Below are 22,447 nucleotides of genomic sequence, written 5' to 3' on the forward strand. Positions count from 1 at the left end.
GTTGTACCCATGTTGGTTGGCTTCACCCTATAAAACTTCTCCGTAAAGTGGCTCCTTGGCTACCCAGTCGGGACCCCTCCTGCCCCTCAGGAGCTTTCTTATCAATAAATATCTTCCTACTTTTAACCTCAAAAAAAATTTTAAGGAATTGCTTTTAGCACTTCTTTATACTATGAGATTTGTGTTTTTACAAAATTGCTAATCTTCTTAATGTGGAGCCTAATTTCAGTTTAAATCTGACTTTTGCTTCTTTCTCAATCTCTTTTACTTCAAAAGCAGTTCACTGAAAATATTTAATCATAGAGAAAGAAACACTGAACCACTAATGTATTACTGTGTAAATCCTATTCTTGTGCAGGTCAAGTTATTCATACACAATGCATTTTTTAATTAATAAAAGCCACAGTGCGGAGAAAATGACAGAGTGCTGTTCTAATCAATCATTTCTATGTGCTCTGTCACATCATTGGCAAAGTATTACTGGGTGCTTCTCCAAATGTAATAAAACTACAGTGCGAAGAAAGGCAAACTTATCTGTTATGCTATTTGTCTACATCTAAGAAGCTGCTTTGAAAAGCTTAGGAAAAAATTCAAGAGATCTCTTTTTTTTACCCCCAGTGATAAATGCAGAGTTAGGTAGCAAGAAAAACCAATACAAAAGGGATATTTTAAATTATAGTGTTCAGTTGTACTGGCTGTGGATTTGTTTTCAATGTTACTATAATGGTGTCTGACCATGGATGTTTATATTTATAAATTGGCCATGGAATAGTGAGGAACAAAGGAGTAATCTCAAAAAGGGAAGAGCAATATGCTTAAAGCATGATGGCTTTTCCTAGCCTACACAAGATCATTTCTATTTCCAATTTAGCAAAGACCTTAACCTATTTTTTTGTTTCAGTTTCTGTTTAAATAACCCCAAGGCACTTAAGGCTTTGATATTTGTGATTTGGCTAGCAACCTAATCATTTTTAATGAAAACAATCCCCAAAGAGAAAATTCCACTGGAATAGTCTTTAATTTTTTCATTGAATTACATAACCCTCAGTGCCAGAGCTACTAAATTATAGGCCACACAGTGATGGAGAAAAAAGCACAGAGGATGCTTTTTTGTGAACATTGTCCTATCCCTCCAAGAAAAATGGGATCTCGATCTCTCTGTAACAGTGAGAATGACCTGAGTGACGACGTGCTATCTGAGGTAGGCAATAGTCATTTAGGGCCAGAAACTGGGTAATTATTCTAAAAGTATTTTGGCTAAATGCAGCAGGTCTCAGAACTAGACAGTTTCCACCTTATGATGTCAATGATGGATGATGGCCTATGATCCATGATATCCATACCTGTAAGTTGGAAATGGAAGAATATCTTGCTATGCAATATGGGCCCTGAATTTCCTCACACAGCTTGTTCTCTTCTGTCATGCTCATTATTGGCAAATGGTCACCACATAAGTACTTTCTTTTATTATAACCATACCATGTACAATATTAACATTTATGTAAATAAAGGTAGTTATTAGCAAAGTGAAGCACTGCCCCACAGCATTCAGTTTTACACAGAGGATGTTACACATTCTGTGCTGCAGGGGACCCTGTGATTAATAGTCTTCCTTTTCTTCTTAAATAGGCAAGGCCTGAAATAGCCACAGCTGAAATCAAGAAGCTGAACTAAACAGAATTTTGAAACAAATACTGGAGTAGAAAAAAGGACATAGATACAGGAGCAAGCATCAGTATCTCTGAGGACAGTTGAGAGGTACCAGCAAGGACATGGATTTCAAGGACAAGGAAACCTTGATTCAAATCTCAGCCCTGTCACCATTATGCATGGGGCCTTAGGTAAATGTCTTTAGTTGTTTCATCCTATTTTACTCATATATAAATGGGCACAATAATAGCTATCTTTTGAGCTGCTACAAAGATTAGAACTATATACAAAAGTATTTATACCAAGGGAAACAAGCAATCTGTTTTCTTTCTCCATGAAGTTGCCTAATCATGACAGTTCAAATGAACATAATAATGTCATGTGATCTTTTGTGACTAGCTTTGTCACATAACATCATGTTTTTAAGGTTCAGCCATATGATACCAGAGAGCAGAACTCTACTGTTTTCTATTAGCATTGCATAGATGTTCCATGTTTTGTTAGTTATTTATTTATCATATGCAGATGTACCACTTTTTAATTTATTTATTCATAATTTGTTTATTCCTAATCATTATTCATCAATTGGATTTTTTGGGTTGTTTCCACTTTTTTGCTGTTATGAATAATGATACTGTGATCCTTTATGTATCTATTCTTTTTATGAACACGAGTTTTTACTTCTCTTGGGTATATACTTACCCAATCACATGGGCAATTCTCAGTGTGGGTGACAAAGCAAAGGGATTTGTTTTGTTTGCATATCACTGTATCTTAAAAAGGACATGAATTTTATAATTGGGTATATACTTAGGAGTGGCACTGCAGGGATGTACGGTAATCCTATGTTTAACTTTTTGAGGATTTTCTCATGAACTACTATACTGTTTTCCCAAGTAGAGTGCTTTGTATAACAACCAGCAATGTCTGAGGATTCCAATTTCTCCAGATACACACCAGCACTTGCTAATGCTTATTACACTTTTCTTTGTTCTGATAGCCAACTTAGTGGTTATAAAGTGGCACTAAACTATGATTTTCATTTGTATTACCTAATGACAAATGACACTGACGATTTCTTCATGTGTTTCTTGGCCATTTGGATATCTTTTTGAATAGCTATCCTTTTAAATTCTTTTCCCATTTTTAAATTAGGTTATGTGCTTTTATTACTGACTTCAGACTTCTTTGTATTTTCTGGAGATAAGTCTCTTGTCAAATACAGGACTTGTAACTATTACATCTCCTGTTGATTTTATTTTGGTGTCCTTTGAAGAACAAAAGTTCAAGTTTTTTTTTTTTTTTTTTGTACCAGGGATCAAACTCAGGACCTTGTGCTTATGAAGCAGGTGGCAGAACCACTGAGCTAAATCCCTGGCCCCAAAAGTTTAAGTTTTGATGGAGTCTAATGTATGTACAGATGCTCCTTGCCTTACTATAGGGTTATATCCTGATAAACCTAGTGAAAGTTTAAAAAAATACTGTGCATTAAAAATGCATTTAACATGTCTACCCTATGGAACATCATAGCTTAGCCTAGCCTAGCCTACCTTAAATGTGCTCAAAACATATTAGCCTGGTGTTGGGCAAAATCATCTGACACAAAGCCTATTTTATAGTAAAGTGTTGACTATCTCATGAAATTTATTGACTTCCTATATCCAAAATGGTTGTGACATGGTACAGTGCAGTGCATCCACTGTTGCCCCTCTGCATCATGAGTATGACCAGGAGCCATGCTCACTGCTGCTACCCAGGAGCATGAGATGGTTGGACCACATATCACTAGCCTGGAAGAGAGACCCAAATTTAAAATTCAAAGGATATTATGGTTTCTACTGAATGTATATTTCTTTTGTCACATGGTAAATTCAAAGAAAATCATTAAATCAAGGCACCATAAGTTGGAGACTATCTGTACTTTGTTTTGGTCAGTTGTAGTTTTGCTATCATACCAAAAATAATCTGCCTAACTTAATGTTGCAAAGAATTAACTTCTACATTTTTTTTCTAAAAATTTCATGGTTTTATCTCTTCCATTTATGCCTATGTTAATTTGGAATTCCTTTCTGTGTATAATGTGTGGTGGCCTCATTCATTTTGTGTATAGTGCGAATCAGTTGCATATAGATTTCTAGTTGTACCAGCACCATTTGTGAAAAGACAATTCTTCTCTATTCTTTTGGCCTCCTTGTCAGGAAGCAAATGATCATAAAGGTAAGGGTTTATGTATAGACTTTTTATTCTATTATACTGGGAGATAGATATACATCTGTGTGTTTGTCTATCTGGAAGTATCATACTGCCTTGATTATTGCTGCATTGCTGCAAGTTTTGAAATTGGAAAGTATGAATCCTCCAACTTTGGTCTTTTTGAAAATACTTTGGCTATTTTGGATCATTTCTATTTTCATATGAATTTTACATTCAGCTTGTCGATTTCTTTTTTTCTTTTTTAAAAGCCAGGTGGAATTTGGAAGGAGATTGTGTGAAGCTTTAAATCAGTTTGAGGGGCTTTGGTATCTTAACAATATGAAGTATTCTGATTCATAAACATAGAATGTGTTTCCTTTATCCAGATGTTTTAAAATAATCTTCAGTAAGGTTTACAAGTCTTGCATTTCTTTGTAATATTTATTCTAAGTATCTGTTATGGGTTGGCTCCTTGCCAACCCATAACAGATACTTAATATCTGGATGTCTTAACCCCTAGGACCTCAGAATGTGACCTTATTTGAAGACAGGGTCTTCACAGGGGTGATCAAGTTAAAATGAAGATATGAAGGGCTGTAGGTCAACATGACTGCTATCTTTGCAAACAGAGAAAATATGGAGACACATACACACAAGGAGAATGGCATGAGAAGATGAAGGCAGAGGTCTGTAAGCCACAGAACACAAAAGACTGCCAGAAATCCACCAGAATTTAGGAAGAGGAACAGAACAGATTCTCATTGCCCTCAGAAGGAACAGCTCTGCTGACACCTTGATCTGAAAAAGTGAGAAAAAATTTTTTATTGTGTAAGCTGCCCACTTTGTAATACTTTGCTATTGTAACCTTAGAAACCTAAAAATAGTATTTTACTATTCTCTTCTTAATTTTGGTAATGTGTTTTGCTAGTGTAAAGAAACAGGATTGGATTTTACATATTGACCTTGAATTCTATAGGCTTGATGGACTCCTTTATTAGTACTTTTTTTTGCTGTACTGGGGATTGATCTGTGCTAGGCAAGCAATGTACCACTGAACTACATCCCCAGCCCTTATTTTGAGACAGGGTCTCATGAAGCTGCCCATGCTGGCCTCAGCCTTATGAGTTGTTGGGATTACATGCATGCTTTTTGTTTTGTTTTGTTTTGTTTTTTTGGTATGGGGGATCGAACTCAGGTCCTTGTGCTTGCGCAGCAACATGCATGCTTTTTAAAACAGATTTTTTTAGGACATTCTACATACAAAGCAATGTCATCTAAGGATGTAGATAATTTGACTTCTTCAGTCATTTACAATTAAGTGTGCTGTGAGCTACAGGTTTCTCATAGATGCCCTTTTTCAGTTCCCTTCTCTGCCTAGTTTGTTGTATTATTTTTCTTATCTCGAAGAGGTATTGGATTTTGTCAAATTTCTTGCGTCAGCTGAAAAGATAACACAATCATAATCATATAGTCATGACCATGTTTACTGAGTTGATTTATTTTCATTTGGATGCCTTCAAAAAATGCCTCTTGTTCACGTATATAGCTCTTTTTGTATATTGCTGGATTCCGTATGCTAATGTTTTGTTGAGGAATTTTACACCTAATATTTGCAAGGACTATTTGTTTTTAGTTTTCTTTTTCAGTGATGTCCTTGATTTTGGTATCAGAGTAATAGTGACTTCATAAAGTGAGTTGCTGCTCCTTTACTCATATTTTTTGGAAGATTTTGTGAAGGATTGGTGCTAATTCTTATTTAAACAGTTGATACAATTTAGCAGTGAAGAAGTCTGGGCCTGGGTGTATTTTTGTGGGAAGCTTTTAAGTTACTATTTTCATTTCTTTTACTTATTACAGGTCTATTCAGATTTTTGTTTCTTTCTGAGTTAGTTTCAGTAGTTTGTGTTTTAATAACTTCATTTAGGTTACCTTTGCTTTTTTGATTTATACCTTTTCTATTATTCTTTTATAATTCTTTTAAGTTTTGTAAGGTTGGTAGTGATACGTCTTATTTCACTTCTGATTTTAGTAATTTGAATATTCACTTATTTTTCATTAGTTGGCTTATAAAATAATCTAGTTTTAAGAAGCAAATTTTGGTGTTACTAATTTTTCTTTATCGTCCTAGTCACCATTTCATTTATTTTCACTTCAATTTTATTTCCTTTTCTGCTTCCATCGGGTTTTCTTTGCTCTGCTATGTCAGTTTCTTAGAATGGATCATCAGGTTAATGTTTTATAGCCATTCTCCTTTTTAAAATATAGATACTAGCAAGTATCAATATCTAAGCACTGCTGTTGTATCCTAAAAGCTTTGTTATGTGATATTTTTGTTTCACTTATCTTAACATATCTTCTAATTTCTCTTGTAGTTTTGTTTTTGGCCTATTGGTTACTTAAGAGTACAATATTTAATTTTCACATATTTGTGAATTTATTAGACTTATTTTTGTTAATGATTCCTGTAAGGCAGACTCTTGATTTAAAAAATCTTAATTTCATCCTCATAGTGTAAAAAAACATGTTCTGTGATTGCAACATTTCTAAATTTCTTGAGCTTGTTCTATGGCCAAGTATCTGGCCTATTTTGGAGAATGACTCATGTGTACCTGAGAACAGTGCGTATCCTGATTATATTTGGTGAAATGTTCCATAGGTGTTTGTGAGATCTTGTTGCCTTAGTGTTGTTTGAATGTTTTGTTTCCTTTTTATATACAGTTTCAATGTTTTGTCCATTATAAAAGGCAAAGGATGAAAATCTCCATCTAGTACTGCTGATGTACATATTTCTCAGTTTAAACAGTTCTTGCTTCATATATTTCAGTGCTATTTTTTTAGGTACACAAATGTGTGTATAAGTATATGTCTTCCTGAGGAACTGGCTTTCTTATTATTATGAAAGGACCCTCTTTGTCTCTATTTACACTTCTTGTCTTAAAGTCTTTTGTGTCTGATATCAGTACAACCATTTCAGTTCTTTTTCTGTTTAGATAGATTATTTTTCCTATCCTTTTACTACAGCTTTAGTAGAAATTTTCACAGCAGATAAACCACAGTGGACAAGATTTCTCAGAAAATGAAGAAAAGGAAAAACAGAAAGTAGAAAAAAATGTTCTGGTTCACAGTCAATGATGACCCAGACAGATAGGCTTCCTTTCCAACGTCTGTCACACCCCTTTTCTCCTTAACAGAACCCTGACTGCTTGGTATCCATCTCTCTCCAGATAACCCACTCAATTAGAGAAAGCTAACCCTTCCCTGGCTTTCAGGATGGATCTGTTGGCTTGATAGTCCCATCTCAGTAATCAGTAACAGATTCAGAGTAGAAATATGACTTAAATTAGCTCATTCGGACTGAAGAGAATGATAACTATTCCCAAGTTAATGGAGAGATATACTCTGCTTCTCTTGGAAGCCTGTTGCCAGCTCCTTGTATCTCAGACTGTTGTAATTGTGAGTATCCATTGTCATGTGGTTATTACCAATAGGAAAGGATCTCCCAGGAGACTTTGAGAAGGCCATTTATGACTGGTGTGGTGGCTCAACAATGTTAAGGAGTTTTAAAATTTCTTTCAAACCAACTAGTCCAGGTGCTGCTGGCAGCCATCTTATAGTATGCTGGCATGGGGGTAAAGTTGACCAAAGAAGTGTAAAGCCAAGAACACATTCCCTCCATTATACTACTCTGAAGTCTGCTCTACTGCTTGGCTTCCAATTATATGAGTGAATAAAGTTCCATGTTGTTTAAGCCAGATTTGAATTTCACTTCTGCTACTTCAAGTTAAAAGCATACCAAAAGCTACAGCAGGGAAATAAACTCACAGAGACCAAGAAAAAATGTAGAGGACAATCAGCTGAATGTGATCTGACATGAGAGGAGATGGAATTTTACAAGGGAAAAAATAATCATAGACAGTGCTAACTGCAGTAGTTTTATCAAGAAAGACATTGCTACTATACAATTTCTGCTTTGGATATGGGTCCTCTTAAAATTCATCTTCAGAAACTGTCAACATATCATGGTTTTCTGATCTATAAAGTATTCAAGGCATAAGTGACAGCAGTCTATTTTACAACTGGATTGTGATGATCATAAACTATGCTTTTATAATGAAATATAGAATAACCACTATCAATAAGACCTACTTAATGTAAGTACCTTGAAACCACATTGAAATGTTTCTTTTCCCCAAGTAAACCAAATCCATGAAGTCTTGTAAGTCTCCAAGATACACTTTATTCAAGATGATCCTTTGAAAAAAGATTATGAAAATTTTTTTTGGTACCGGGGATCGAACTCGGGACCTTGAGCTTGCGAGGCAGGCACCGGAACCACTGAGGTAAATCCCTGGCCTGATTATGAAAAATTTTAAACATATACCCAACAGTAGAAAGGATAATATAAAAACCTTCCAAACATCCATCACCCAGATTACAAAATTATCAATGTTTTGTCACTCCTACTTTTCCCTTCCTGTGTCCCTCACATGCAAAATCAATTGTTTGAATATTATCTTCACATTATCTTCTATAGACCATGCATAAACAGCAGTTAGATTTCTCTGGCTAGAATATAGAACCCGTCTTATGGAAGCCTGTACTGTACGTGACATTTCCATTTGAATAAAAAACAGTATCATTAAAACTATGAATAAATTAACTATAAGTCCCATTTTATTAATGTGTCTAAGAAGAATGGAATTCTAAAACAAAAATAAACTTCTGACCATGCACCTACCCAAATCACAAAGTAGACAGTATTAAAGTTCAGATTTAATGTATCAATGTCCAAATTTCCAACTGTTTCAGCTATTAACTTGTTAGAATCGCTTAGTTTCTCCTATCCTAAATAGCTGCCTGAACATTTACTAACAATATTCGTATGTGTTGCTTCCTTTACATAGCCTCAGGGCCACAGGTACATCTCAAGGTTTCCAAAGTTCTTTCGGAGTGTCTGAAAAATGAAAGCTGTTCTCTTCTTTACTCTTGAGACACAGTCTCACCAGGCCACTGAGGTTGGCCATGAGTCTGTGCTCCTCGTCACTCAGCCTCCCGAGTGTTGGGATTGCAGACATGTACCACCATGCCTACCTCAAAATTACGTTCTTAATAGTGCAAGGTATTCTGTGCTCTCTTCATGATCATTTGTGCACAGGCACACATTGTTTTCCAGGGCCTATATGATACGTAATATTACAGCCCTCATGGGTATATGTGTGAAGTTGATATAAGAATCCTCCTGTTGCCTGTGAATCCAGTTATTAAAAAGATTTGCAAAAATGTAAAACAATCACAATCTTCTCACTATATTTCATTTTGAATATATAATTACTTTATAAAATATTACTCATATTAACATGTAATAGTTATTGTTCTTTTAAGAATTCATACATCAAATTTTATTTTTAATTTTTAACAATTTTCTCTCAATTTTAATTTTGATGTATAGATACAACGTACACAAACAAAAATTCCTTGGGATGCTCAGTAATTTTCAAGAGTGTAACACCATTTTTAGTTGGAAAAAGTTTAGGAACCAGGTAAATAACCTTCATCATCTAAAGGTCACATTGAGCTAATGGGATGAAAAGATTCTTTTTTTCCTATTTTTGAAAATACTATTGGAAATATAATCTTTCCATGATAAACATTCTCTGATTTTGAAGGTTAAAAAAAGATGAAGATGATGTCTACGTTAACACTCACCTTGACTAATTCCGTGTACCCCGTTTCTCTTGGGGTCCACCACGGCTGGGCTTTCAGTCCATTCACATTGTAGAGCGAGCGCTGCCAGACAGATGCAAAATGTCCTCTCTTGTAGCCGAGCTCATACCACTTATATGCCTAAAAACATAGAAAGACTCTGCTCCTTACTACTCCTTAAATGAAGCACTTTTATTAATTTTAAAATTAGAGATACTAAAAAAGTATTAGAGATGTTCCTGGATTTGTGATAGGATTATATAAACTGAAAATACTCTAAATAAAAAATGCATTTAATCCACCTAACATACTTAGCTTAACAACACAGTACACTGTATAGGGCTGGAAGCCTCCCCTCGTGATCACAGGGTTGACTGGGAGCTGTGGCTGACTGCCACTGTCCAGTGTCACAGAGAAGACTGTACTATGTACTGCTAGCCTGGGAAAAGACTTCACTTTCAAATATGGTTTCCACTGAACACATATGGCTTTCACACCGCCATAACGTTGAAAAATCTCAAGTCCACCTATCTTAAGGAGTCCCTGACTTGTCTGTACTTGAGATATTTGAGTGCAGAACTTGCCTGTTAGGTACCTAAATCTATAGAAATCTGGCAAAAATACTGTTATTTCATTGGGTTTCTGATTATGAGCTGGTAGTGTAAGTGAACACACGCACTATATTCTCACTCCGAGGTTCTCTGAACACTGTTCTGTCTGTTTTGGTCCCCCGAGTGTCTGGTAGAGTCTAGAACTTATTTGTTGATTAACAATGTAAGACACTAAAGGAGACTATCTTTATACTTTAGCTTTCATTTCTAAGTTTGATTTTTATTTTCTTTAAAAAGAACAGAGTATGACTTTAATAATTTCTTCAAATATATTTCCATTTACTGAACTGAGATCCTGAAATGGAGAGTGATTTCATGTGCACTTATTCTCCATGTCCCAACTTAAGGAGGCTACCCCTAAATGACAGTGTAATGGTCTACTACATTAGTTAGACAGGAAATATTATTCTGAGATGGTATTAAATATGGTCATGGCCATATCAGATGTTTTTTCTTTTGTAGTTCTAGGGATTAAATTCACAGCCATCACACTGAGCTACATTCCCAGCTCAAAATTTTTATTTTGAGACAGGGTCTTGCCAAGTTTCTAATTTGCCTATGCTGGGCTGTACCTTGGTATCTTTCTGCCTCAGCTTCTCAGAATACTGACATTACAGGATATCCCAAAGAGAAAAATGTAAATCCTCCATTAAAATAAGTAGACAGAAAAGAAATATTATTCTGTTGGTAGATAGTTGATGGTTAATAGTTAGACATATCATTTTTTTTCCTTTTTATGAAACTGGCAATTAAAATCAGGGATTTCACACAGAGCTATGTTCCTGACCCTTTTTTATTTTCATTTGGAGACAGGGTTTTGCTAAATTGCCCACACTAGCTTCAAACGGCATTCTCTTGCCTCCCAGAGTGCTGAGATTATAGGGATGCACCACCATGCTTGGCTTCATATAAGATTTTTTTAAAAGGGAACTTTTGCTCCTAATACATATTTTTTTTTTCTGCCATAAGGGATAGTGCTTGTGGCTTTAGGGTGTGTGCAACACGATACAACTGGTCTCCATGAAAGATTAGCATTTCAGAAACAGCTGACTGTGGAATTTGTTGCTCCAGAAGGCTCTTCCCAGTAATGCCCTGGCCATATGCTCATAAGTGGCTCTCCCTACATGCCGTCTGCCCCATGCATGTCCCATTGTTTTTGCCACAGAAGCCTTTCCTAGTAGTGACGAAATCTTTTCCTCTCTTTTAGTACAAGTCTGCTGTAGTGATTGCTTTGGAATAGTGATTTCAAATACATGTTTGATCAATACAAACAAGCATTTAATATCAACCTGAATATCTTCTTTTGATGCAAAAACTTAACTTCTACAAGTGTATTAACATTCATATTTAAAATTTTTCTTCATTAGAAAAGTGAAGGATGATAGCAATGTCACCTCATATTTTCTTTCTTTTCTTTTTTTCTTTTTTTTTGGTACCAGGGATCAAACTCAAGACCTTGTGCTTACCAGGCAGGCACAGGGCCACTGAGCTAAAACCCTGGCCCTCACCTCATATTGTCAATTAGACTTCACAGTTTATCATTTACTTTTAAAATCTCATTTAATCTACTCCAAATATCTCTATCTTACAAATGCTGAAAGAGGCTTATAAAAGTTAAATTTCTAGAACAAAAATCCAAGCCTCCTGGCATCTTGGTTAACTCTATCTTTAAAGAAAAAAACTAATAAAAGAGATTTTCCTATTTAATATCTTTCTCAGTATCTCAAATTAAGAACACATATGATAATCATTCTTAAATGTTTACCTAGAAATACATGTAAGTTGTAGCCAAAGTTTCTTTACCAGAAGGTTAAAATAGTCAATTGTTATCTGGTTTAAAAAAGAAAGAATATTCATCTTTTAAATTAATTTTACTATTGTGATTTCATCAAATTTGAATTTAGGATTTTGTTTCCTAAACCTTTTGGTGTTAAAGTGATCAGTGCCTGTAGCTCGCTGAAACAGTGCCTGTTTAGCATACACTAGGGACTAGTGTAGTACCAAAAGAAACAAAAACCCCCACAAAAACACAAAGAAACAAACAAACAAAAACGTTATTAAGGAAAGTCTGACAGTCCACTAAGTCTTGTATTATGAGTAATTCATATTAAGGATAAGGCATATTGATTGAACAGTGAAAAAAAAAGTAATACAAGAAAACCAAAACAGCCCACATTCCAGGAGTTAGAAGTCTTAGTTTCTTAGTCCTTCTTATGTGGGAAGGCTGGGCGATTCCCAGGTTGAGACTATCTGTAAGGTCTTTACTGAAGTTCAGAGTAAGTGCTACTGCCTCAAACAGGGCCCTTAATTTTGTATTTCTTTCCCATTTAACTTTTAGGGGGAACAAAATGATGAAAATGTTATATTAGCCTGAAAAAAACCTTTATTAACATATGATATAGGAGACTCAATGAATTCAGCTAGTTTTTTTAAAACATCTAAGCCAATTTAAAATAAAAATTGTTAGTAAATCCACGATCAAGTTAGAAACCTCCAAAACTTTCTTCTTTATTATTTTTTTGCCTAGTCAAGAATTTTATACTTACAATCAAGAATATTAAAATTTGACAGTAATAGTGCCTGGGTTAATTATATGTGTTCTATATCACTGTTATCTCTACTTTGTCAAATTATTGCCATGTCTGGTTTTATAACACACATACATGCATGCATGCACACGGACACACAAAGAATACTCCAAAGGTCTCTAACTCAGAAGAGCCTGGGTCATGTTTGTGCAGTGCTCTGCCACCAGTGGCACAGCTGAGCCTGGTGTGCCCGCAGTGTGCTGTACACAGGAGCCTGTCAGACATACTTCCAGAGAGCACAGCTGGCCGCAACTGCCTGCAGAATACTAAGTGCTATTGCATGGAAATAGGACTTGACTTTTTACAGCAGTATTTTTGAGCATAGGGTGGTCTGAAAGAAAGTGAGACTTTCAAGTGAGACAGGTTCTTACAGCTGTCCCTGAGGGTACAGGTAACACAGGCTGGAATTAATAGCCCTGAGCCAGGAAGGAGCATGATGGGGCTGACAAGAGCTCAGGAGGCCAAATTCCCATAACTTGCTCTGAATGATGGATAGGGAAAGCTGATGCACATCTTGATTCTGGAAAGGGGGCAATATCATGGAATGAGAGGTGGGACCCAGGAGAAATAATGGATTAGAGGAAGACATGTGAGTTGCCTCTGTGACATCCCTATGGTGACAACAAGCAGGCAATAGACATATGAATCTGGACTTTAAGAATGAGACTAGAAAAGAAGCTAGAATATGGATTTGGAAGTTATGGAATTACTAGGAACTAGTAAAAGCTGAACTATTGTAAGACTGTCATGATTTGTCTCTGTCCCTTTTCCTGTCTGTTATTACAATTTTCTTCAAAAGCCATTTGATCATCAGCCTCAGGGCTGTGGGTCTGCTCTCCTGCATCTGTCCTCTTTCAGGGTGGGAAGAGAGCTCCATGCATGGAAACACGAAGGGTGGTGGCTTCCTGATATGCAAACTCATGGATGCAGACTCAACACGTCGTACCAGGAAAGTATTAAAACAGCGCATCTACAGGCTTGTTCGCACTCTCCTGTAGTGATGAACGCTTGTGAACTTTTTGAATTCAAGAACTATGCTGTATATTAATGATAATTAAGTTGGTAGAACAGTCCCATAGGTTCAAATACCAAGCCTTTAACAACTGTTTGGTAGTGAATTCTTTGTCCTTGAAGTAAGAGCTGTTTTCATCTAAGATGTGAGACAAATCATAGAGCTCTTTTATCTGCCTTTGCTTTGGACCCTGAAATGTTCAAAGATAAATTAATTACCGACAATTATATATAGAATAATCAAACTCAAACATTTATCCATTGTTAGATACTGTAGCAAAATCTTTCTTCTCCCTCTCCTTCAAAGGATTCCTTTTATATCTAAAAGAATGAAGGAACACGAAAATGATTACTAATCAGTAATTTTATCTGCCTTATTTTTCTTCTAACATCTCATTCTAGTTTAGTTAACTGATTGGTTAAGTTAGAAGGGGAAATGGATAGATTAATATAAATGTATAATGACAAGAGGGTCAATAATCCAATCTTCTATTACTGCAAATTTGTTCATTTCCGTTGCAGGCAATTATAGCACCACAAATCCTCTTGCTTCTCTGAACCCTCAGTTGTCCAGATGGTCCTAGGTTCTTATTTACTTTAGAAATCTGAAGCTGTGTTATCCTAGATGTCACCTTAACACATGGATAGAATGCACTGGTTACAAAGATTCAGTGTTTCACTTCACCCCTTTAGCCACTGACTCTAAGTACAGCTGAGGCTGGGAGCTCTGCAATGGTGCAGAATGAGAAAGGGAAGCTTGGCCATCCAGCAGTGACACATAAATCACAGCCGACTATGGGGGGCTTGAAAGTGATAGTACGTGATGTCATAATTAATGATGCAATAGTCTGTTTACAGAAGCTGATGGCTGTGCTCAGGAAAAAAGTAGTAACCACAAAGAAAACGTGTAACTTGCTTTAGTTACTACATTATTTTATGTCAGAACCTGTCATTACCCTAGCTTTTGTTCATCTTAAACTTGGCATTAAATGTTTCAGAAGGTAAGTTACACAATGAACCATAGTGCTTAGGAATAGGTTGAGCAAAGACTTCATTCTACTGATAACTACTTTTACAATTCCAAAATAAAACAAAAAGTAATCTAGGAAAACCAATAAGATGTTTTTAAAATTCAAGCAATTTCAGAGTCATGTGTTCATTTTTATAATTTTAAAGAATTTTTTCCCAAGGCAATATCTATTTCTCTAAATAGAGTGACACAAACAGATATACAGATACACACACTCCTCAGTTTAGAGGCTGTGCTTGTGGTTACTTAGCTGATTTCTTAAACTATAAAAGCCAAATCCCCCAAATTTGTAATAAGATTAAGCTAGAATTGTTGGGTTATTTTGAAGACAACACATAGCTAATTGTTTAAATCATTGCCTTCAAATGTTTATGCACAAAATATGTTTTCAATTGTAATTTTCTCGTAGAAACCCCCCGCCCCCCCAACCCCCAGCACTTCATTCTCTGTTAGAGTGAATAAAAAGCCATAAACTCATTACCTCTTTGTTTCCAACCCTCTGCATGGCATCCCCCAAGTGGAAATAAAATCTCCCGTCATCAGTGCCAGGATCCCCAGACTCTATTCCTTCCTGTAGAAAGAGCAGTGTTAGGATCTATGACAGAATTAAATACCTGCCAAATTTCATGCCTTGATTTATGTAGCTTTTCTTATATATAGAATACAGTATATCATAGAAAAATCTAACAACTAGAAAAACACATTCAATATTAAAATTGGGCAATGAGATTATTGGTCAAAATTGATAATGCAGAAGCAAAAGGAGATCATAAAGTTAAATTTAACAAAATATTTATAATTAATTATGGAGTTAGTGGGATTGCCCATAAAATTAGTAGAATATTTTGTGTACCTCGAGTGTGGGAGAAATCGTATTTCAGTATTTCACATAATTTCTCTGGCTGGATATGTCTCACATTTATTTTGCTCTCCAAATCTGACCATATGTCATGCAGAATCTTTCTATTTCTCTACCCAAATGTTTAATTGCTCATGTCTAAAGTAATGGCACCCTAACTGCAAGTCATATTTCTTTACACTCAACAAACATGTCATGATGTTTTAATGAAATTTCTTACAAAACACAAAGAAGGATTGGAATCAACTGAAATCTTGAAAATCTCATTTTTTTATTAAATAACTCCTAAAACATTTAGTTGATTTCTCCCCACCTCCTATACAAGACCTGAAATTGAAATTTGTGTTTCAAAATAAAAAGCGAAAGCATATTAAATCAGGAGAATTATCTTAGAAAACCAAAAGAATGACAAATGTCAAAAATATTTAAATGCCAAGGGCTTCTTTTCTAAAAATCTCCCTCTTTGAGGCTTCTTCCCAAGAAGTGCCTTTCCTTTTACTAGGAAGAAATTTTATTTGTATAATAGAAAATAGCAAGTGACAGGATGAACTGACTGATGCTCAAAGCCCGTGCTTGTTAACTAGCCACGGTTTCCTGTCTGTGAAGCCAAGGAAATACTGTTAGGCCTTCCTAGGTCAGAGGCCAAGTAAGGAGAGCACTTTAAACCCCAGGAACACACGTGCCTGCAGAATCCTGACAAGGAATGTGCAGGGTTACAGAGCCCTCCCAACAGGCAGGACAAATGGGGGCACATGTCCATTTTAGGGGTGCCACTACTCAATGCTGCATCCCAGAGTGCTGGGCCAGGGTCATAGGTCAGATAAGACCTTTCGGGAGCAGCTAGAAATCTACATGATTATACAACATGTCCAGATTCTCAAGGCAAACAATTAGAATTTTTTTCAACAGAACTGTACTGGCCAAATAAAACACAGATATTTGCAATCAGTGGGTTGCTACTTGGGGTCTCTGACTGAAGTCATGTAAAGGAGATTACAGAAGTGGAATATACTGCAACTTCTAACCTGCTCAATATGGTAACTGTTAGGTACATGTTAATATTTCAGTCAAAATTAATTAAAATGAAATAAGATTTTAAATGTGTCACAGTTCCACATTTTAGATGCTCAGTAGTCATGTGGGTAGTGGTCACTGTGGTAGAGAACACAGAGAAATATTTCCATCATGGCAAAAAGTTCTATTAGATAGTCTTAAGCTAGACCAAACATGATTCTGATGTAACAAGGATTCAATTATATATATGAGAGAAAAAATAGCACATTTTAATTTTAATATTTTGAGGTACCAGACATGCTTTTAGGGGTTTGACATATTCAGCTGGCACCTGTTACCTCACTTGGTTTAGGTAATTATGAGCCCTTTTCAGGGAAGTCTCAATATATAATTAACTTGTAAAACAAACATTTAAAGGATTGTTCGCTTTTTAAAATATCGTATCAATAATTTCTGTCTACTTTGGCCACTATTTAAAAACTATAACAGTTTCAGTTTTATGAATTTCTTCATAAAGTCTCTTCCAAATAGCCTCTGCTCACATAGTTGGTGTTTCTACATATGACATTCTCAGTTGCGGAAAAGGTCCACACTGCCTGTGAATGTCATGGTCACAGGGTGTACCTTCTGATGATGAAAAGACTCAGCTGTGCATGTCAATCAATCTACAAGGCATAATGGAGGGTGTCTAAATGACTCAAAGAAACTGAAAGACGAAAAGGGAAGAGCAGTGACGGTCACCTTTAAATAGGGTATGCTTTCAGCAATCCTGTTCTGCGCCTTCAGGATGAAGCCATAATGTACTTTAGCAAAGCCATCATTAGGTGTCACATTCAGAACCTACACTCAAAGACAACAATGTATTGTGATACATTATAAATTGTACAAATGTCTGTCAAAACAAATTTTAATTAGTTTGCTCTACTCGGATTGGATTATAATGCTACAGCTTAAAACACTACAGTTCTTTGTCTCATTGCAATCATGAAACTTACAGGGTCCTATTTCCTCTGAAATCAATACGCTTTCACATTTACACACTGGTTCTTCAAGAAAAAAAGAAAAGAGTGAAAAGGCAGTAACTGTTGAAGCACTGCTTTAACAATGCAAGTGAGCAAAATATCTGTCAATTGATATGACCTCAGTTTTTTTTAGTGATTAAGGAAAATTGTTCTAAATTTGCAATGCTCTAAGATAATTCTGAACGGTTATTACATATTGCTTTGTATACATGCTGTTTACATTGTCTTATTCAAGAGAAAATTTAAATTTGCATTCATAGTACTATCAGGATCCACCCATTAATAGAAATTTCTCGAGTGCTCTGTTTTAAGAACTGAGAATGATGTTGGTGAGCAAATGCAATACTGTGTGATAAAATCTAGGTAAATATTTCCTATAAACCACACCACTGTTTATTATTATTATATGTCTCTATTATGAGCTAAAGACAATTCCACAAAATGCCTCTCAATTAAATATTAGCCTTGAGAAGTCAACACAGAACAATATTGAACTTGTGAAGCTGCTGGACAAATGACTTTATGGAACAAAAGAGAAAGATAAAGGTCTGAGTTGGGTGGATATAGAGAAAAGATGCATGTCTAGTCTGCTCAACCTCTAGCCAGAGTGGGAAAAGGGGAGTCATGGGGCCTCACACAGGAGGAGCAAAGTTCACGGAGAGGGGACACCACGGCCTTGTTTCCACACTGCCCGTACTTTCATGTTTTCAGCTTGAATCAGACCATGCACCTCATCCTTTCAAAATTCAGCCAACATAACCTTCAGGGTGCATTCAGAACCGTAACACTTGACACTTCCTTCACCACTGCCACCCTGTCAAAGTTGCATCATCCCTCCGCAGTTGTATAGGAGCCTCCTATCTGCCACCCCTCTGCTCCCTTGTAGTCCGTTCTCCACGTGGCCCATGAAGGAACTTGCTAAGACCTGGGTCCCATCCCATCCTTCCTTTGGTCCATTTCAGCCAGAGTGAAAAACCAGGTTCTGGAGACCACTTGCAAGGCCTCCCTTGGGCTGGGCGTCTCTACCTCTTGCCTCTCTTGCCTCTGTCCTTCCTCCAGGCACACTGTTCTCTTGCTCACAGCAAGTCAAGGACAGCCCTGCTTCAGGACCTTTGCACTCACAATGCACCCCGGCTCACAGACTTCCCTCAGACATCCAAATGGCTCACTCCCTTATCTGAATGATGGAGCCCTTGCTCAGAGCTCACCACCTCAGCGAAGCATACCACTGACCACCAGCCCTAGTACTAAAACAGACCCCTCCCCCAGGACTAGTCACTTCTCTATGCTGGATCATTTTTCTTCATAGCCATCTGAACTATTATATTCTTTATTCTCCCACCAAAATGTTTGCTCTTCAGGGATTTTGTCTGCATGGCACACTGCTCAACTTCAGTGCCTAGCACACAGAGGGTCCTCAAAAACTCTGTCTAAACACAGGATGAGTGAAAAAAAAGCATGCTGGGGTTTTCTTCCTAAAGAGACCTCTGCAAGCACAGCTCTGCTGCTTCTGCATGTTCCATAGCACTGTCCCCAAGGCAGATACTGACCAGGAGTTTAGTCATTACCTTTGGAACCGAACTGAAAAGGTACAGATCATGCTTCTGCTAGCATAGCTATGAAGGAATTATTATAATTATTACAGCTACATGGATGACATTTCTGCCTACAACAGGCACACAGCCATCACCACAGATAACTAACAAAATTAATTATTGTGACACTTAAGCTTAATTGTCAACTTGATTGGCTTAGGAGCCGTATGACCTTGGGGTGTATATCTAGCCTCTGGCTCCTTCCTCCCTGATGTTATTATCTTACTCTGCTTCCTGGTTGCCATGAACTAAGCAACTCTATATGCCATTCCATTCTGCCATGATGTTTCTACCTTGAAGTCAGCTGACCATAGAGTAAATCCTCTGAAACCATGAGACAAATAAGCCTCTCCTCCTTCAAGTTGTGTGCTGGGTAGCTTTCCCCAGCAGTGGGTAAGCTGACTGCTACAGAAACATGGTACCAGAGAAGTAGAGTCATTCCTTTGATCACACATTACCATGTGGTTCAGAAGCTTTTGGAACTGGTTTGCAGGAGGGGTTTGGAGGTGTGAAACTGGAGAAGCCCTAGAATGCTGTAAGCAGAGCCTGATGGTTGATTCTGGTCAGAGGTCGGAAGATCAGAATGGTGATAGGAATGCAGACAGTAAAGGGTGGAAGGGTGGGCTCAGGTGGATTCAGATGGAAACAAGGACTTCACCGACAACTGACTAGAAGCCATGCATTTTCCACTTTGGCAAAAAAAAAAAAAAAGTGTCTACATTTTGATCATATCTTGAGAATTTGGGAGAGACTGAGATTAAGGGTGGTGAGCTAATTGATTTGTCAGAGAAAATTTCAAGGCAGTCTAACATTCAGGATGTGATATGGGTACTGCTGGCTGCTTTCAGACAAATTTATAGTGAGAATTGGGTGCGTAAAGCAGAGGAGAAAAATATGAAAAACTTAAATTTTGGTCCAAAGGAAATCATATGCAGAGTTAGGGCCAAAGGAGGTGTGGTTGCTGAGGAGATTACTTCAATTAAAAAGAAAGCAACTATTTGGTATAGGGATGAGAAGAAAGAAGCCTTGAAGGTATCTCACTCATTAAAGGCTCGAAGATATAAAAATGTTTCATTTGAGAAGAGTCCGTGAGCCTCCTGCTTGAGAAGGGTCACCTACAGAACTGGTTCTCCGGGATTTATTTCTCTGTCTGTACTCACCACTCAGAGGTCACTGCCACCATGATCCCAGGGGGCCTGGCTACTACTTCTGCTGGCAGCAGACATTCACATTGTGCACATGATGCTGCTTTTACCAGCATGCAGAATGCGATTAAGGAGGCTTCCAGCAAGTTTTCAAAGGAAGGCCTGGGAAGGCATGCAGGGAGTCCCTAAGAAAGAAGGCAATGCGTGAAGCTGTGGGAATGAAGCCACTGGTGCAATAGAGACCTCAGGAAATTCGAGATGATAGGAATGTGGAATGTCTGCTGAGGAAAGCTGCAGGCTGTGAGTGGACCCAGACCAAGGAAGAGAGGCCTTGTGGGCTAAGAATAGCAAGGTCACAGGAGTGGGTACAACCATGACCTCTGTAACTCATGTCTTACTAACATGTGCTCCAGATGCTGAACATGGAACTATGGGACATAATGTTTACCTTACAGGGCTTCAGTCTTGCTTTTCTCTGATTCTTTTCTAACCCTTCTTTCCTCCCTGTTGGAATGGGAACATTGATCCTGTGATATTGTACCTTGGGATGAGGTAACTTATTTTTGATTTTTAGAGTTTCATAAATAAAAGTTTGTCTGGAGTCTCAGAAGATTGTTTTTCAGTTTTAATTTTTTATTTGTACACTGTTTCCAGTATGATTCCATTCCTTATGGGGAGTTGGTACTTGTATATAACATATCTCATTTCTTTTTTCAACTCTTTCTTCTTCCCCATCCTTTCCCTTCATTGCTTAATCTCCTTCTCATATGAGAAAAATCTACCTCTTTACTTATTATCTGTCCTTTACTTTGCTCTTTATTTTTATTCGGGGTTTCTCATATAAGAGAAACCACCTGATATTTAAGCTTCTTGTGTCTGGTTTATTTCAGTTGGACTTTTGCAAACTTCTGGAACTTCTGACACTTTGGAAAAGGGATTATTGAGTTTTCATTTGTATGCAAGATTATTGCATCCTGGCAAGTGAAATGATTAACTTAGTATTGTGATTACTGGAGTACGGTTTAAGGAGATGTATTTGTATGTTAAGTTGTTGAGGGGCAGCATGTGAAGGTTCACTGTCAGCTTGATTAGCTTGGGAGCAACCTAGTTAATGAAGCACCTTTGGGTGTGTCTGTGTGGGTCATGCAGGCTTGACCTTGGGTGCTATATCAGTCCCTAGTCCCTAGCCCCTTCTTCTCTGGTGCTGTTCCCCTGCTCTGCCTCTCGGAATACCTTTGCACTGCTATATCCTTCTGCCATCATGTCCCTGCCTTCGAGCCAGCCAACCACGGAATGAATACTCTGAAACCATGAGCCAAAGAAACTCTTCTCCCTTAACTTGTGGGTGTGGGGTAGTGTGCCAGCAACAGGAAAAACTAATACAGTACAAATACACACAGTAGCCATTTCTGTCACCAGACTAACTGTTGAGGTATCACAATGCTGGCCTTTAAAAACTCTTATTTTACTTATTAGTGGCCATGAAGCTTCACTGTAATAGACCACGTACATGAACTTCAGTACTATCTTTGATTTCAGGCACTGACTCTGGGTCTTAGAATGTATCCACCATAGTTAAAGGGGGACTACTGTAATCACACATAACACTACACATTGATATTATTAGAATATTAATTTTTTAGTGAGCATGAAGGAGTTTTTCATCAGTTAAATAAGATTTGAAATGTGCTTTAAATATTTCATTTTATTTTTAAAGCTTATTTGGGCACACATACTTTTTATAAAGTATATACTATATTAGGATATGTACATATATAGGAAATATATACATCCGTAAACAAGCATACCGAAGGTGCTTGTTTGAAAATTTTTGCCTGGGAAAGTAAACAATTAAAGATGTTTAAAGACCATTGCTCTGAGTGATGGACACTGAGTTAGATGCTCAGATTGTGTTTTGGGTTTATGAAGGCCAGAAAGGAACAAATCTGAGCAGAGCAGATCTGCGCTAGTTCAAGCAGGAGATGATGAGTGCCTGGTTAAAAGGGAAAGGATCTCAAAGCGATTA

General features: G+C 37.1%; 1 protein-coding gene across 18 annotated transcripts in view; it reads right to left on the minus strand.

Annotated features, from left to right (window-relative positions):
• The window catches only part of Asph (aspartate beta-hydroxylase), a 233,520-nt gene that overhangs the window by 39,887 nt on the left and 171,186 nt on the right, over positions 1-22,447 (minus strand). For all 18 annotated transcript variants that reach the window (XM_087190370.1, XM_087190372.1, XM_087190376.1 and 15 more), the window contains 3 exons: positions 17,401-17,499; positions 15,268-15,357; positions 9,550-9,687 (listed from right to left, as the gene is read on the minus strand). In XM_087190370.1, coding sequence (XP_087046496.1) covers positions 9,550-9,687; positions 15,268-15,357; positions 17,401-17,499 — 327 coding nt within the window. The remainder of the gene's footprint in view (positions 1-9,549; positions 9,688-15,267; positions 15,358-17,400; positions 17,500-22,447) is intronic.

This window comes from Heterocephalus glaber, unplaced genomic scaffold (assembly GCF_053883595.1).
Source record: "Heterocephalus glaber isolate CG9 unplaced genomic scaffold, H.glaber_assembly_v1.0 deba00001553, whole genome shotgun sequence".
NCBI lineage: Eukaryota > Metazoa > Chordata > Mammalia > Rodentia > Bathyergidae > Heterocephalus > Heterocephalus glaber.